At 40.2% G+C, this 19,036-nt stretch overlaps 1 protein-coding gene across 4 annotated transcripts in view; it reads right to left on the bottom strand.

Annotated features, from left to right (window-relative positions):
• The window catches only part of arhgef10la (Rho guanine nucleotide exchange factor (GEF) 10-like a), a 114,370-nt gene that overhangs the window by 48,984 nt on the left and 46,350 nt on the right, over window positions 1-19,036 (bottom strand). For all 4 annotated transcript variants that reach the window (XM_005917849.3, XM_005917850.3, XM_014332254.2 and 1 more), the window contains 3 exons: window positions 17,840-17,955; window positions 16,378-16,505; window positions 4,838-4,938 (listed from right to left, as the gene is read on the bottom strand). In XM_005917849.3, coding sequence (XP_005917911.1) covers window positions 4,838-4,938; window positions 16,378-16,505; window positions 17,840-17,955 — 345 coding nt within the window. The remainder of the gene's footprint in view (window positions 1-4,837; window positions 4,939-16,377; window positions 16,506-17,839; window positions 17,956-19,036) is intronic.

Below are 19,036 nucleotides of genomic sequence, written 5' to 3'. Positions count from 1 at the left end.
CCGCCACTTTCTCACCTCCACACACAAACACACAGTCCCAACACAACTTCACCATCTCTCTCTCTCTCTTTACCCTCATTCATTTTTCCACTTCTGTCTCCAATGTCTCAGCGACAGTCTCTCATGATTTGACGGCCTCTTGTTCTTCTTGTGAGGGCCATCAAAGTCTGCAGCCTTAACCCTGCCTGAAAGAGCTGGGACTGCATGGAAGGAAGCAATTAATTCTGCAGTGAGAAAACCCATTAATTAAGCAATGCTTCTGGCTATTTCACGAAGACCCTTCAGAAACAGTAGGGCCACTCGGAGAGGCATAAAAGATGCAGTGGCACACCAGGTTATTAATGGACCCCAGGGCTCCTGGCAAGGAACCACCATAGGATAATTCTCACTTTTTATTTCTAGGCCTCATAACTACACCACACGCACTCAAAAGTGACAAAAACTGTTTTCTGGAAACATGTCTTGTCAGAATTTGCTGCCATAATCATATGTAAAGCTCCACTACCAGAACAGTTTAAACATCTTGCTGAAGCACATCATGCTGTAGTTGATTTTTTTTTTTAAACTACCAAGAAACCAAAGGTTTATGGATGATCCAGGTGCAATGAGTTGAGAGACCAAAATGTATCAACAAACCATGGTTAATGGGCAATACACTAATAAGACTTAAATACAGTGTACAGAAATGTCATTAAAAGTCAGTAAAGCACAGGGAAGGCCAGCAAGTACGTCAGAGTGATGGAGCCGTATTTTCTCTAAATGGGGGTAACAGGATAAACTCTAGTGTGAAGATGGGTCTGGGAAAATGAGTTTTGTGATATCTAATCGCTCACTAAATCATGCATGCGAACATTATCTACTTGTGTTGTCCACTATTCAGGGACATTTCGAAGCAAGGCACCCATTTCAGACTAAACAAGACCATGGTTCGGTGCGTTTGAAATGCTGATTCAACTCTAGGTCTCCCCTGAGCACAGGCCAGGCCTGCCTACGATTGCAATGATGAGGAAGCCTCGATGACAGCACGCCATCCGTGAAATTAAATCAACAACTCCCATATTGTAATTACATTTGGTTAAATGGGAAGGCAAAGTGTGGTTGTAATACAATTAACACGTAATTGTCATCCTGACCAGGTTGGTGCTGATCTATTTCCCCAAGGGATTCAATGAAATCCATCTCCCTGCCCTCCTCTGTACCATTTGTTTTGAAATGAATGATTTGCTGAGTACCAATGGGTCACAGGGCAGCTTCATTACCAAACGGGTGTAATGTAAGTGATCTAAATGCTTCTGTGATCAACTGGAAAAAAAGATATATTTCACGGAATTATGACACCGATTCTAAACTTAAGGAAGATGTTTTACAACAGCTGTACAAGTGTAACAGCTGGTCATACAAATATTGTCAAGAATAAACCTCAAGCATAGCTTCATGAAATTGATGCAAGACGATTTTAGACAGTTGGTCAGAATTGCTTACATTTTTAGAATCTATTTAGTTGCACAACATATGTTCCAGATTAATAAAATAAAATTAGCACTAAACTGTGTATTAATATTCAACAATCATTCATGGTTTGCATGTGGTATCGCTTACTTTACAGCATTTGGGGTCGTCTGCACCCCTGTAATCCTATAGAAGCTATCACAAATAACCAGAAAGATGAACTACAGGCAGCTCGTTTAATTCATACTTTTAGACCAGCTTAGGTAAACAAGGGTTTTTTTTTTAAATTATTTTGTTTTGTTTTCATAAACTCTATACTCTTATTAGCTATTAAAAATTTCCATTAGTTTCAGTTTGTGATTGCAAATGAAGTAGAGTGACATTGTGTGCACTGTCAGCTGTGAATATCTTACATCTCTCCCCATCTCTCTCTCTCTCTCTCTGGCTCGCTCTCTTCAAGGGTAAGAGAAATGTAAGATGGCCCTAGACTAATACTTTGAAAAAAAATAATAATAATAATAAAACGAAAACAAGCAACTTTTCTCAAGTCTGTGCTACTCACGACTTTTTCCAATTGCTCGCACTTTTATGTGCATCATTTTTGTGCATGCCACTGGTAAGTTAAGACTGCAGTGATCCTAAAACTGCACTGATACAGCTGTATGATGCATAATACGAGAGTTACTTCTATCATTTCTGGGCGAAAAAGTCAAAAGAGCATGAAATAACACCACAGAGCTCTGCAGATCGAAACAACCAAGGCTTATGTATATATTAAAGTCCAAAAAAGTAATGTTGCAACTTAAGTTCTTTGTAAATATCTGATGTTATCCTGAGACAAAATCTGAGACTTAACCCTAGTTGTTTTTTGATAATCCAATCAAAAAAGCAAACATCATCAAAGTAAGCACAGGTTTAAACACAAATGCTGTCAATCACTGACAGGGAATCAAGTTGAAGCATGGTCTTCATTCTTCCTCCAGCCTACACTGCCCAAATCTGTGTCTTGAACTTGATATGTAGTAATCACATAATTACTTGATATCTTGACTGCAGCGGGAGGTTGTCTATAATCTATCTTTTCCCCTCTTTGAACTCATCTTCTTACTCGCTCTTATTTCATTCCTTGTCCCTACGCTGCTATTTTATCACTTTTCCATGCACCTTCAAGCTTGTTCTCCTCACACTTGACTGCTTGTCATGTTGGTGATGGTAAAATCTAGATGTATGTTACTGCAGTTCTCATGGTAACATGGCCTTGATAGCAGTGTTGGCTAAAGGCCTAAAATCTTACAATCTTAGATATGTCAAAGATGTGACACTTTTCTAAGTCAAAGAAAAATTGTAATGTCAGTGACAAGCACTTGACACTGCAAGGTAGAACGGTAACGTGGCAAACACAAATAGGTGCTGACATTGCCGTTATAGTGAATAAACATTACAGTAAAATAATATTAATAATACAATACAATATTTACATTTTGATAGCATTTTATCCATTGTCTTCAGGCTGTTCAGGTTCTTTCTAAAGGTGTCAAATCCAATAAACCAAGAAAATTCAATGTTTGTCTTCCTCCCATGTGAATGCCAAATATATTTTGTTTACTGGATTAATTTAAGCACAGTGGGTTAAAACTGCATACTTTTAATCTTCTTCTGGTCATTGTATTCTCCTTAGTATTCTCTTGAATTCATATTTGATATGGATGGTCTATATAAATGAGTAATAACTGCAGCATGGGGGGTTCCTTGTGAGTATGACAACTATGGCTAATTTGCATGATTTGGCTTTGAATAATGCCCATGTCCACACAGAAGCCATAGGGGAGGAGAGCTGCGTGTTATAACTATGGTGCTGTCCTCATCAGTACGCCTGCTGTGTTGCTGATAAAGGTGTGAGCAACAAGGAAAGACTGGGGATGCTGTGCTTCACTGCCACCACAGAATCCTCTGCTCTCAGCCTGATGTCTTTGATGTCACTCTGACACAAACCATATACAGCAGGATCTACTGGAGGGTCTACAGGTGCACTTCATGCTTCTTGCACCTCTATACCCCTGCTGTGAGAGGTAGGCCGGCAGCGCATGGGAAGAATCCAGTGTTGTTTTTTTATTGTAATGTGCAAGATTGGAGAATCTCTAGATACAGCAGAAGTATAGTTATTGGGAAAAATCCTGTAAAGCACAAAACATTTCAAATTTCCTCTTGACCGTTGCACAACCAAGATTTATCCGACCCCCTGTTCATTTCAAAGCCCAGTAGGGGTATTAAATCATTCCCAAATACATGGCCACTTATCTAAACAAGACATTTCATTGAGTTTTCTTTAATCTAGCTACAAAACCTTCTAAAACTATTTTTTTCTGCGCTAACACTCAATGCAATAGCCTCTTGGATGAAAGAAACAACATCAGTAAAACTGCACAAGAGCTTTGTTGGAAGACCAACAGCATGCACAGTGCAATTGAATTTGCACAAGAGCTGTGTAAGGGGACACATTGCACGCACAACAAACCCAGAATAAACTGTATGTGACATAAAAAGTGCTCAAGGCAATACAGTGAGAGGGAAAGGATTGGAAAAAGGAAACAGAGGTGGTGATTAAGTCGAAAATGCGCCTTCATGGATAAATAAACAGATTACTGTCCTCGAGAGTCTTGTTTCTGCTTTTGCCACTGGATGACAGAATGCACCGATGAACCAAAGACAGGAAGATCTCCTGTACTACAGCATGGTCAGATTGCATAATAGGCAAAAGTCTGGGCAGAGCAAGACAAGGGTTAGAGGAAAGAGGTTAGGGAGATAAAGAAGAACTGTGCTGCTCCCTGCTGGGCAGGGTCTGGCCAATTTTATTTCTTTCTATGTTGAATGTGCACGTTGTGAAGTCTTGATACCCAGTCGTGATGTCCAGAATTAGAAAAAGAAGACTTACTGCATTAAAAATGGTAGGATATAGAGCTATAAAACAGTTCTAAAGCTAATGCTTTTTCAGTCCCAATAGTAACCTTTATCCTTACAAAGCAACTTCATTAACTCGTAGGCGGGAATCTTTCCTGAATGATCACTGATGATTGTTTCCACAACAGACAGATGGAAAATTGTGTTAACGTAACGTTGTTTTAACAGTTTGCTTCACTGTTCAACATAAACTTCAGGTGACCCAAGTGAGAATCCTTTTCTCTGCTTACATAAACCGTAATACTTAGTACTTAGCCAATAGAGTAAGAAGCAAACACTGATGATGCGTCTGAGCGCCTGACTTAAAACATTGTCATTGCATTTCATTGTATTACATCATCCCGTTTAAAAAGAAATGACTTCGTAATCCTTTCTGTTTGTGTTAGACTGCTGCATGCCTTTGTGAATGTGTGTGTTTGTGTGTGCTTACGTAGTGCAATCTTGGCCAAGTGCAGACGGTTGACCCATGAGATCTTACTAAGGGGGTTAGGAGTGTTGAAGACCACCATGAAACTGACAGGACGCCCTGACCTGGTGGAGAAAACAAATGCACAAAAAAAACACACAGACTCAGCTTCAGATGGATGCAGACATCATATGGCATCGAAAGGCATTATTAAGCAATAGCAGAAACACTTTTTGGGTATTATTTCTTTTATTTTTATTATATTTGTGCAATTTGGTGGCATTTGGGTGGAGTTTGCATGTTCCTGTCTAGCCTGCATGGGTTCTCTCCAAGTACTCTTGCTTTCTCCAACAGTCAAAGACATGCTGGTTAGGTTAATCAGTTGTTCTAAATTGACAGTAGGAGTGAATGATTGTCTGTTTCTCTGTTAGATCTGTGGCATACACCCTATTTAAGCTGTGGAGGCGTAGATATGTTCCATGCCCCCACTGCAACCCTGACTTGGATAAAAAGATAAAAGAATGAATGGATGGATTTTGTCTGTGTTGTTGGGATCCACGAGTCATTTTAAGTGGTATACAACAAAGTAGACCTGACATCACTGTGACATCAAAACAGAAGGCTACAAATTCAAATTCACATTAATGTGAAAGCATGAAGCTTAAACCAGAATGAGGAAAACAGGGGAAAAAACAGCATGCTTAACAGGTCTCATTTCACTGAGCTGAAAATTGCATCAGTGTTACTGGTGCAGTAAAACAACTAAATAAACATATAAATGCAAAGGCGTTCTTGATCCCCAAAACAAAACAGCAGGGAGGATTCAACCAATGGAGCTCTAAAAGCAGAGGAATCACACTTTAACTGTTGCATGTAATCACTCCTTTCTGTGCGCTACCAAGCAGTAATGACCTTAACCAAACAAAACAAACTGCGGCCATGCATTAGTTTATAACTGGCTGAGAAATGCCAAAAAAAGGGGTTTAAAATGTGTTTAAATTGTGAACTAAACTAATCAAAAAGTCTGCTTTAACACATAATTAAAGTGACAAGCTGGTGAACTTGTTTTAGATTTACCTCTTTTTATTTATCTTTATTAATACATTGTATGCACTACAAGGCTGATACCTTTAAGGCACACGAAAGACAGCAAAAGCACATTTTTGACATATTCTCGAGATGTTCTATATAAAAGCAGAAAGCAGAACAATACGCTCAGAGAAACAGCACCAACAGAGCACCAAAAGAAATTTTTCATTTCATGGGACTTTAAGTTTAATACAACAAGATTTTTTATGTCATAACAGCTGCTTTCCTGCTTGTAGCTTTACAGCAGTTCAGTCCAGTAAGCTGGGGCTTTATAATTTCAGCCTGTACGTCAACATTCAGTTTGGCTTGTGATGATCACACAGCGTGGTCCCACTAAATCGCTTATAGGTAGCCTCCAGTGTTCAAAATGCCACTAATGCATGGGCTTCAATGGCACAACCAGCACAGGCTCTTTTGAAAGAAACTCAGAAACAGTGGGAGACCAGATAGTATAGGTGTGAAAGGAATAGAGGAACAAAATGACTGGTAGAACGAAGGATTATTATACTTGACATACTGAGAAATTTGGAAATACATGTTCATTTTAAATTAATATAATTTCAGTCAGCATGTAACAGCTTTCTTAGTTTTTCTTTAAAAAAAAAACAAGATTTTAATCTCTCAATCTAAAAGGAAGACAAGTTTATGAATACCATACTTAGCAGAAAATGATTCTGCTATTAGAGTGACAAGAAAAGTTTCTTTTAACTCTTTTCTAGCCTTAATGTGACAAAGATATTAGTAGATTTCTTACAAGGAGTGCAGACAGGGAATGAGTGATTTGGGCATTTCTTTATCCTCAAAATACACAATATGCTGGCAAACCATAAGACAAACTTAGTCATTAATTAATGAAGGTGCTCAAAAGTTGAATAAATGGAAAGGGAATAATTTACCAGAGGAAACAAATGCCCTGAACAACACTAGCTACTCTGTTTATGTGTAGTTCCATTATGAACTCATAACTTGAAGTTAAACAAAGCTGAAAAATGACCTACATCCTTATATCCCATTAATATAGTTTGCTTATGGCCTTTATACAAATTTGCATTTTGCCTCCAATGCTTTATGGTAATATTGGTTATCAGTATCTACATGTATTTACAGGTTGTTTCTTCAAGGTAGGCAGCACGTAGAATTAGAAAGGTTATTTCGTAAAGTCCTTTTAAAATTACATGAGTTTAAAATATGTATGATATGAAAGGGGAAAAAAATTGTTACTTTTTAAATTGGATAAAAATTCAAAAAAGTAAAAAACAAAACAAAACAATTAAAACAACAGTGCCGACAGTAACCAACAACTGAAAATGTTCAAGATTCTCCCATATTTTCTAAATATGTGCATATTTTCAGATTTAGGAAGCAAACTGACAAAATTAGTGCCAGGAAGCAAACTGACAAGTGAGCAACAGAAAACAGAAAATTATTCGTGATAAATAGCACAAAGGAGTTACTACAATTTGAATTCAGAACATTCTGAATTTTATCAATGCAAACTGCAGTGAAAACATGTGAAGACAAAATATTTTACTTGCACTGACTCCTCCCTAACGCACAGCCAACCACCCTAAATTTGCCAGCTGTTAACACTGTCAATAGCCTTAAAGCCAGCTGGTGTTGTGTCTCCTTTATCCCCTCTGGTCAATTTCTTTTTCTCTGTAGTCCTGGGTTGCAAACAAAAAAAACATGTGCGGTGAACAAATAAACGTCAGTCAAATTGTTATGGGCTGTGCCTTCCTGGCTGCTTGAGCTTAAAGCACTCAAATGCTTTATATACTATGCATGGTTGCCATGCGCTTGAGCACCATTGTGCTATATCAGATAGAAATTTTACCTTTCACTAACGTCTGGGATCACACAAACACATGGGTGCTGACTCAGCAGTAAACAGTAAATGATAAAAGTTGAGGGTAATTGTTTGAAAGCAATAGTCTAACTGCATTATACTGCAGTCTATATTAAACTGTTAGCTAGTGCCTGAATGTTGTTACATAAAAAAAAAACAACCCAATTTGGTGCATTAAAATTCACCTGAACGCAGGAAATCTCGACAGGTCTCGACACCCCAAGATTCTCAGCTTAATGTGTTCCTTCCTGGTGCTGAAACAAGACCTATGCCTGTGACACTGAGCGTGTCTTATGTAAAAGCTTTAAGCGGGTTTTCCCACCCAATAGAAAACACTCCAAGTGATTACCAAACCAGGTATCAAAATGGGTCGTGAAATGCAAGGTCTCTCCCAGAGCAAAATGTTTTAAAGTAGATTTTCTGTTTGAATGCCATTACTTAAAGGTTGTGTAAAGTGCTAGAAACACAAAACTCATCCCCAGGTAATAGACGCCTGTCTAAACACTTAGTCTCTTCAAGCATCCCCTTTTGTCAGGCTTTTTGTCAGCTTGAGACCACTAGTCATGCATGTGTTGATTTTTCACTCTCTTTTCAGTCAAATACATCCATCCATCCATCCATCTTCATCCGCTTATCCGAGGTCGGGTCGCGGGGGTAGCAGCCTAAGCAAAGAGGTCCAGACCTCCCTCTCCCCAGCCACCTCCTCCAGCTTGTCCGGGGGAATACCAAGGCGTTCCCAGGCCAGCCGAGAGATATAATCTCTCCAGCGTGTCCTGGGTCTGCCCCGGGGCCTCCTCCCGGTGGGACATGCCTGGAACACCTCGCCCAGGAGGCGCCCAGGGGGCATCCTTGCCAGATGCCCGAACCACCTCAGCTGGCTCCTTTCGATGTGGAGCAGCAGCTGCTCTACTCTGAGCCCCTCCCGGATGGCCGAACTTCTCACCCTAGCAGTCAGTCAAATACAATAACCTCTAAATTCCTAGCAGTCTAAAACAAGACTGGCAAAGACTGCCCCGAGTTAACAATGACTCATTGTTAAGTCAGTGTCTAACTACAGACAGATGGTGGTGTGGTGTCTGGCTTTATTGGAAGTGCAAGTAAATTGTCTAGCCAAGGATGGGACATCTTTTTAGAGCGCTAAGCAACTTTCCAAAATAATGCTTTACCTTCAGTCACCTGTACAGCTATTCTGCAGTGATTCTGAGGCAATGAAAGGAAAAAAAAGTGCAAGGGAATGCAGAAAAAGGGGTGGGGAGGGGCTAGGGTCTCAGGCACACATAAGAAAGACAATTTCACACTCAGGAATCATTAGAAGGTAATTGAGTGGAGAGCAGTGCGTAGTCGGATATTATGCTTCTGTCATACCTGCCACTGCCCGCCACAAATTAATTTTAATTTCATAGAGGAAGGATGAAAACGTCAGAGAGAGACACACACGTATAGTGAGAGAGAGAGATTGAAGACAGGAACAGAATAAAGTAACTAAGATCTCAAACTTCCTTGACATGTTGAAAAAGTGGACCTTTCACAAAGAGGTGTAATTCATACGATTTGCTGCTTAAATATAGGAAAGGCAATTTGCCGAAGACAGAAGGGTAGACAGGGTGTGATGAGAATACAACTACTCTCTTGGCTACATTCCTTAGGTAACACTTCATGCCCACACGGCATCAAACATGCTAAACTGAGCGCAGTCTCCATTCCTCCCTCCTGCCCTCTGATTGACAGCCGCAGTGCAGGTGTGGTGCATTGCCAGAATGGAGAACTAGACTCGGGCACGCTGGCAGAGGCGAGATGAGAAAGGCTGAGAGGTAAAGAGAGAAAAGGGAAGGGGAGGGAAACAGAGAGAGGGCAAAGCGGGGCAAGGGAGCGGAGAGAGGCGCTCGCCCAATGGATTTATGGGAGCAGGTCAGTGCCGAAGCACACGTGTGATACTAATGCACAAGGACGGGACAGATGTAGGATTGAGTGCTGAGTGGCAGCCTGTCATGCACCCATCCTTCAGTTCACCCCGTCCTCCAGAGAATCAAAGAGAAAGTTTGTTCTGCAAAAAGTGAGATAACTAAGGGAAGCATTCAGATGTAGTTCTGGTATGACTTGATGGAACTTCAGGAGAGATACACTTAAAGTGCGTCAGGATCGAGTCTGATTTATAGAGGCGTTTCATGATAATGTGCAAAATCATGTTTGGCTTTTGGTGATGCAGGTTGCAACTTCCAGAGCGCCTAAAATCTGAATGAATGCTCAAACCGCCACAGCAGCAGTCGTGATACTTAAATGTTTGTGAATCCAGCACCAGCACAGCCCTCCTGCAGATGACACAATAAAAACAGACACGGACAGCATACACTGTGGTTTTATCTGCGATACTGTTGATCGCAAGTAAATATCTGCTTGTCGGTATTAATACAAGTCTCAAGTCAGCCTGCAATCCTTGTAGTGGAAATCTCTCTGCTACACAAAAGAATTATACTTAGAGGACATGGTTAAAATTAATTTAATTTCATCTTAATTGGTTGCCTCGGTGTTTACAGTTAAAGTAGTTAACAGGGTGAGGTGACCTTATTATATGATTTATTCCACAGCTTAAGGCTACATTTAAAATAAGCAGTGTTTGATGTGAAGTGGGTTTTTTCCCCCACTTTCTCTAGCTATATGGAATTATTCATTTAAAGATTTCTGTGAGCTTGGCAGAGTTGTTGTTAGTACAAGTTATTTTTCTTTGCATTATGAAAAGTTAATGTTAACTCACAAGAATCATATCTTTATAACTATGAAGGGGAGAACAGACAGCTGAGTGGGCCGTCCACTATCTCATTGATGTTACTGTCAGGCGCTGGAGATATAAATAAAGGTTTAGAGCAACATTTGACATCTAAATTGAGTGGTATCTAGTAATTAAAATTCATGGTGTAAAGGTTAGAAGCATTTATACAAAAAAAATCAATACATAACAAAAAGCTATTTATGAATATGTTCTTGTGGAAACAGGTTCAGATAATATAAGATACCTCTTCAGTTAATGAGAGCATACTCCTCCAGCAGCCCTGACTGCTCGAGCAGTGAGTAAAATGTTTCCACTTAAAGCTGACCATGGAAAACGTGTCTTAGGTGCCCCTCAGCTCCAGCCCCACTACAAACGATAACTAGCACATAGTCGAGAACGGTGGTTATTCTTTGCCACATACTTGTGCGAATGTGGGTATTGTACATGTGGGAATAAGAAGGGAGAAAAAGAAACAAAAGAGCAACCTGTCCCTGGATAAAAGTGGCTATAAATAGAAGAACAGCGCAGGTAGGTGCAAAGGTGGAGTGCCTTTCACATAAGTATGTATTCACAAGTATGTTACAGATGTTATACTAACACTGCCATCTTCAGAAATTTGGGACAAGTGTCTCCCGCTGCCCTGGATGGTTTCCAGTACTTAGGCCGGTGGCCAGGATCCTCACTCTGTTGTGTGCTTTTACTCATCAGCCTGATGATTTGCCTCACCTGCCAACCTCAGTATATATATATATATGTCTCATTGTTCCAGATAACTAAATGGTAACTAAATCACAGAAGTGCCGACACAAGATCCCTTCTCTTCAGTCCAGCTGTGCTTAATTAAAAGAGTCATCCTGTTATTTAGTTACTCCGCTGCCCTTCCCTGCAAACAATTCAGTTAGTTTGCTGCCTGTTCAAGCGGCAGATTTGCTTGTCGTTAATTATCAATTTCTACTAAAAGAGTAATGTAAAGTTCAATTCTATTTTAGTCCCCTTTTATTTCTGTGACAGACAACATCTGAGAGTTGGACAAAGCATGAATAACTTTAATCTAAAGCTAAAAAAGTAGTCCAAGTAAGAAACCTTTTCCTGAAACTAGGGCTTCCGGTACTAATATCAAGTCATGCCTTCTGTATGTTTCTTGTTAGACACGTGGAACAATCAAAGAAAAACCTCTGTTGTCCAGATGCAAAGATAAGACTTTCAGTCAGAATGCACTAGAAATCAGTCATCTGACTGCGAGCTGAAGTACTGCCACCTGCCTTGCAGGCATTCGGCACATAAAAGCTTCCGTTAAATAAAAAAAGGAAGAAAAAAATGTTTCTCTGCTACTGCTCTTTTGTGTATGCTGTTCTGGTGGTGTAAGTGGATGAAGCAACAAACACATTTGGTTAAACTATGAAATTTGAACTCTGTATCTATCGCTTGCCAGTATGGTCCATGAATCTATGCCTGTGGTTGCTCCTGCAGACGCAGTAAAAGAGGATGTTAATGAACTGCTGTCACACGTAGGCTGGTGCCTTTGAGGCAGCAGTCGGGATTCTCTCCACGTACTCGTCTGTTTGCAGTGTGGAGGCTGTGATGTGCTGCCTGACTGCAGAGAGTCGCTTGCGGCCAGACAGGAGGGGACCAACTCAGTACAGGGGGTCCCTGCTGCGGTCCCACTCTCTCACCAGCAGAGCAAAGGCTTAGCTCTGCGTGCGAGAGTGTGTATCTATGTTTCTGCCCCATAATGTGTGTGCCTCATCGTGTGAAATACATGTTTGCTCTTTTTGCAGTTGCATTTGTCAGTGGGAAGTATATGTGAATACATGTAACATACAGGTGCTGGAAGCAGTGTGATGCTTATGAATCATACTAGTCACAAAATGGAAAAAAGACAGTTAGGAAGGAGCTGTGTGTGTGTGTGTGTGTGTGTGTGTGTGCGTGCGTGCGTGCGTGCGTGCGTGCGTGCATTTCTAAGAAACACAGACTGTGAACCAGAAATTGTGAACCATATTAGTCACAAAACAAAAAAGGACAGTCAGGAAAAAAACAATGTGTGCGCATGTGTGTTTGAGAGAAATAGAGCCAGTCTGTCCACTGCTCTCCCCTACAATCTGCTGCTATTGCACCCTGGGTAGTGTCAGAATGGCTCGGGTACCCGCTGTGCCACCTGTCACCCCAGCCCCGAGGCTCACTGCCGGTCCAGCCACCCAGCACTGAGGCCCAGCCTCAATTAGATTGCTATCACACAACCAGAATTGGCTCTTTTTCCCTACAGGAGATTTCTCTCTTTCAGCTGACATTGTTATCTTTTACGTCACCACAAAAACTCCAAGTATGATTTCAACACGAGTCTTGCTCTACAGTATTGAATTTTTAAGTACAAATATACAGCTTGGACATATGTCGGGGTGGGGAATCTCCTTGTCAGTTCAGTTGCTAATGACATTATCACAGGAACTCAGCAAATAGGGTACCCCTTAAAGGGGAATTCGGGGACTCTCTTGTAAGCGTGGCATCTGGCTCCACCAAACATCTGAGTAAGCAGATTGGCCCTGCAGGCCTGGTGTGACAGCCGATGAGGAAGCTAGGAGATGTGGGAGAAGTGATCTGCACAGCTCCGCTGCTCAAGCTGTCACTTTAGCTTGGTTTGGCACAGTTAGATTCTCTCTGGCTCTGAAGCATTAGGCCCACTCTTCTGACTGCCGCTGCCCTGCCGGCACCAAGCCAAATCTTTCATGGGGGAGGTCGCTCATCACTCTCACTCTTTCTTTCTTCCTCTCCTCCCCCTGCTTAGTATGTCTCAGCAGGGCTCTGGCTTCTTTATCGCAATCTTTCTCTTTTTGTCCTCCCTTGCCTCTTTCTTATCCTATTCCCAGCAGAAGCCACGAAATGGAATCCATTATAATCTGCCATTATTTGCTATTTTCCAGTTCTTGTTCCAGCACTCTAAGCTACTCATATGCTCTCTCCTTGCCGTCTTTGTTGGTCTCTAAGTAGGTGTTCAGTCATTCATTAGTCAATCCACCCACCAGGATGCACCTCAACATGTAACACTAGCACTTCTGTGCAAGGTAACCTTCTGTGCATTGTATGCAGCTTTGTATTTTAACCTAAGACAATAAAAAAATCAAATGTTGTTTTGTGTTTGGACTATTGAAGAAAACATGCCTGAAAGTTCATAGTATTGCATTTTACAAATTTTCTGTGACTTAATAAAACTAAATAAAAGAACTATAAGACTACAACATTTATATCAGGAAATCCAATTATAGGACCGAATATCTTGCATTTCAAGACACTATAAACACACCGTAAATGTAGAAAGATATTACCGGGCAATTCATCAAAATTACACATTAGGGGCCGAGAGTTAAGTAAAGGCCAAAGCAAAAAACGTTTCTCATTATATGCTCGAAAAAGAAAATTTCGTGGAGACAATTCATTATTCAATCCAAGCACTGAATAAAATGAATTATTTGAGTTGGGTAATTACGCAGTCACGACAGAACAAACTGTTCCCACCTCTGATTTGCAAAAGGTCAAGGTGCCTGTTGGCCCACGGTTCTAAGAGCATGTATGTCACCACAATTCCTGTTGCTTTTACCCATTCCTATTTTTCTTCCAATATTTTCTGCCTCTGTCACATTAACAAATATAAAGATATATGAATTTAGGCATTTAAAAAAATACCATAAATAAAAAGTCAATGTTAAAAAAAATAAATGCCAAAAACATTTGTTTCAACATTTAGTCGTGACCATTTGCTGCAAATATAAATGAATTCAAGTGTTCCTGAGATGCTGTGTTCTTGAAACAGGAGATTAACCTCTGAATTCTAAAATCTAATCAAATGAGTCCAAGTGAATTTTTGTGCCAAAGCTGTAAATGTTTCCTCAAGGCACTTAAGAAATGTTGTGAGATGTATCAACATATGCACAAATGTACCCAAAAACAGAAAGCTTCCAGCCACAGCTTTTGCCAGCTGGAACTGTAACTGACTGTATATAAAAGATGGATGTACCCACTGTGAAATCAGCGACCGGTTTGTGGACAGCCATTAGAAAAGCCCTAGAGCAGTAATCAGCTTATGCTAGTAATGGAATGGAATGGCTGTAACACAACTCTAAAAAGTTGTGAGCAAAAGGCTGGAAAAGTAAATGGTACTAAAAAAGAAACAGCTGGAGGAACATTTTGCAACTAATTAAGCTAATTGGCAACAGGTCAGCAATGTGACTGGGTATAAAAAAAGAGCCTCAAAGAGGTTTACCATTCTGCAAAAAACTGCCCTGTCAGAATAAAATTTCCCAGTGCAAAGACTTTGAATTTCTTATCATCATAATAATACATAATATCAACACAAAATGGAGAGTGACTGGAGAAATCTCTGTGTGCAAGGGACAAGGTCAAAACTCAGTATTGGATGCTCATAACCTTTGGGCCCTTGGACAGCACTGCATTAAAATAGACTTGACTCTGTCTTCCAGAAATCAGCGTCTGTAAACACAGATTGCAATGCCATCCACAAATGTAAGGTAAAGCTATAGCATTCAAAGTAGCCATATGTGACCGTGATCCAGAAACGCTGCTGTCTTCTCTGAGCCAAGACTCGTTTAAATTGAAAGAGGCAAAGTGGAAAACGGAAAACTGTAAATTCTTTTTTTGAAAAAATGTAAGCCATGTTCTTCAGACTAAAGACCACCCAGCTTGTTATCAGAGCAAAATAACAAATCCTGACTGTATGGACTTGTGCATACGGAAATGGCACCATTAATACAGAAAGGTATATATAGAGTTTTTAGACCAACCTTGAATATTTCAGTAAGACAATACTGTCCCGCATACTACACCTATTACAACAACAAGGCTTAGGAATGAAAGAGTCTGAGTCCTGAACTGACCTTTCTGCAGTCCAGACTTTGACAAATAAAAACATTTGATAACACGGAACAGAAAAAAAACAAAGAGCAAAGAAAACCAAGGAGCAGCTAGAATCCTATATGAGACAATAAGGGGACAACATTATTCTCCCACAAATCAAGCAACTGGTCTCCTCAGTTTCCAGATGTTTCTGGAACGTTTTTTGAATTTTTCTGCCATTTTTTATCTTTTAGATTTTTGTCAGTTTAAAACACAATATCTGTAACTTATTACATTCTGTATTGATTTGCAAGTTACACAACGTTCCAACATTTTTTTTAAATTGTGGTTGTAGATTTTTGTGTTTTTAAGCACCACTTTTCTCACTCTCACAACAGAGACAAAATAGCACTCACCAAGTGCCAAAAACCAAATAAATCACAACTTTAAGCCTTTATATAATTTAAATGGTTGAAATATATGTTGTATGCCAGTTATATAAAAAAAATAAGTAAATCATAAAGACCAAAAAGGTCTTTTCAATTAGATTTTAAACATGTTTATTTCTACTAAAATATTGGAATTTTTAAATGACTCAAGCTCAAGTGTCCAATTGAGGAACTGCAGTTTTTTTGCGTTGCGCATGGGCTTCATCTATCAGCCTCGGCGGCTGCTTGGCATGGAAAAGTAAAAATGTTGCAAAGCATAGGGAGCATGGATTCTAGCCGAGCATAAGCCTAATTCTCCACGGTGATAGAACATGCACAGTAATATAATAACTAATTAATATAATCATTGGTTATAAAACGCTCATCACTGGGTGTTATCGTTTAGTGGTTTATATGACTGCCAGGTTGTGTCAGTGTTTGGTAATTTCATCATTTGAACATTTAAACCATTTACCAAAAAACACTTTTGAACTACTGTTAATGGTGTTTTGTTTTTACTCTTCATGCCATATACACTTAAACAGTACATTTTACTTGGATCCACATCTGTATGTGAAATACTACTCACTTGTCTGGCCTGCCAGGCACCTGCAGGCGTAAGCGACATTTGTTAGCACTCTGGATCTGTTCTTCTTTGATGCGGATAAGCCTCTGCAGAGCCAGACACCAGTCCTGGGCCACAGTGGTGTTGAGGTTCTTTGACAGAAAAACACACAGTTAAAAATTGTTTCTCAGTTCTAGCGTACACTAGGTCATCTAGCACAGACCCAAGTGCACCGAGCACAGGTGTATACTATAGATGTACTTGATACTGTTGCACACAAACTGAGAAACTGCCACACATCCATTTGAGAAAAAAAAAAACTGCAGTAGGTGATTTGAGGCAATGTGCTTCAAATAACATATTGAACAAGCATTTTTATCTTATCAAGTGAAATTCTGAATTGACTTCAGTACCAGTATCCATTTTACAGTAAAACATAGACCCTCAAGTCAAACAGAATCAAATCAATTTTCTGAAGTCAATGAGCTGTGCAGAGATATTCTGTCTATTTGTTCAGCGGACAATATTAGAACTCTGTGGAAAGTGAATGTCATTTAGTGCAAGGCGAATATCACTCTTCCTGAGGACATTATGCTCATTAAGTGCAGGGAGGCAAAGGTGCCACCATTAGCCTGAGAGGTTCTTTGGTGATTGCTGGAGTATACCTCCCCGGAGGTGTTACTGTATGCAGTGTATGGCACTGTTAATGTGACAGTGCTGCACTACTGTGCCCTGATTTAAACTCTGCAGGAGGGGTACTGACAGCTTCTTTTGCAACATAACAAATCTGACACTCCTTTAATATATGAGAGGTACATCTCATTCTCACAGTTGTGCTACTATTGATAATTAGACGAATTTGAAACCAGTGATCCGAGAAGCATATTATACATCTCATTGTTCATACTTAAAACATCTTGAAGCCTTTTGCAATATCTTTTACAGGAACAGAAACAGACTCCCCAAACGGTCTTTTCACTATCCAAATGTGATCACTGAGTTTACACTGAGTTCAGAGATTTAATTTAACTGAGCATACTTCATTGTTGTCTTTGCTACCTCTGTGAATCTTCAGTGTGTTCTCAAGGCTTAGAAGGTATTGTCAGTTTACAGAACACATTCCATACTTCAACCATTTCCATTCCATGCCTTGAGATAACGCATTTATGAATAATTTGTGATGCTGAAAGCGGTTTCTGAGAGGAGAACAGCATGCCTCAAGGTCAGTGCAATTTTTTTTCTTCTTTTTCTATAGTTGACAATTAAGTTCTCTAAGCAAACCCTGAGAGATTTAGCCTTTGCAGCCATATGACAAACGACACGCTTTGACTTTTGTGGTTTGGCCCGTAGAGTCAGCTGGACTGACAAAGCCAATGTCCAGTGCCTTGTCTTTCAGCTAATTTTGCTGTACTACAAATGTTCTGGGATACACACTTCCCTGTGAGACACTCCGGGAACAGCAAAAGTTGCATAAAGAGACAAGTACCTGATATGTCCCTTCCAATGTACCCACGAGCAGAGTGACCTCTTCCACAACAGAAAGGTCATGTTGTAGCTCTTGTAGCTCCTGGTAAAGCCGTGGAGGGCCTAGGATTGCTCTACCTAAGAGACAACACACAAAGTTGGAGAGTTTATGAAGTGACCACCTCTACTGTTATGTAAAGAAAGAGTGCAGACGTTGTTCAACAACTGCTAGTAATGAGGGAATATATTACATATGTTACTGTTACAAAAATAAATGTGGATAATAATGAAGAGACTTTTCAGGTTTGAGAAGCTGTAACAAGTGGACAGTTTACAGCAGCAGTCCCCAACCTCCGGGCCTCGGACCGGTACCGGTATCACTCGTTAATTGAGTGATTAAAAAATAAATTGATTCAATCCCACTTCAGTTTATATTATAAATATACTCAGTTTATGGACCAACTGGCCAGATTAGGTTTTAAAAGAATTTTATATATTTAAGCAAAAGCTTCAAGGTCACAGTGTTGAAAAACTGTAAAGAACATGGTGACGTTGTTCCTTAGAACTCATGGAAGTGCTGAAAGAAAAGTTGCTTTTGTTGAAACTCCAGTGGCACTAATAAAAGAGGTTCGATGTGCAGATGGATCGATCTTAATTATTTGTTGAACTACAGAGAGTGAATTTATGAGTAAAAAAAAAAATTAGATGGAGAAACTGTTACTTGGAGCCATGATGCCCTTTTACTGGCCAAAAGGAATGCAGGTGTCTCATTAGACGCAAAATTCAGCATCGATTTGAGCTCCGCTTCCTTCAAAGTCTCTCTCTCCTACTGCCAGGAATCAATAGTTGCGTCTCCTCCTGTCTGCCATCCTCAGTCCTAGCTCCCCTGGCCCACATCTCCCAAGCAGCAGGCACTATGAGAACCACCTAATTAAATTCTGCAGGTAGCTTTTGCTCCAGAGCTGTCCTGCACTGTCATCACTACCACACAATAAAGTAGCAGAAGAGCAGAGCTGGTGGGCAGGCTTGGTGAGGCATGCATGTCCAATGGGACCTGCAGCTTTCTGTGTATTCACGTGCATACGTGAAATTAGGGTATAGCCAAAATAGGGAAGGGAGAGAGACAGAGAGAGGTAGCCTGGTATTGTTCATCTAAAAAGCTCCATTGCAGCTTTTGGGGTTTAATGGGATCTTTGACACAGAGAGACAGTGACATCTG

The sequence above is a fragment of the Haplochromis burtoni genome, unplaced genomic scaffold (genome assembly GCF_018398535.1).
Source record: "Haplochromis burtoni strain Fernald_Lab_line unplaced genomic scaffold, NCSU_Asbu1 Contig_26, whole genome shotgun sequence".
NCBI lineage: Eukaryota > Metazoa > Chordata > Actinopteri > Cichliformes > Cichlidae > Haplochromis > Haplochromis burtoni.
The sequence above is the reverse complement of the archived record's forward strand: the minus strand, read 5'-3'. Positions and strand labels throughout refer to the sequence as shown.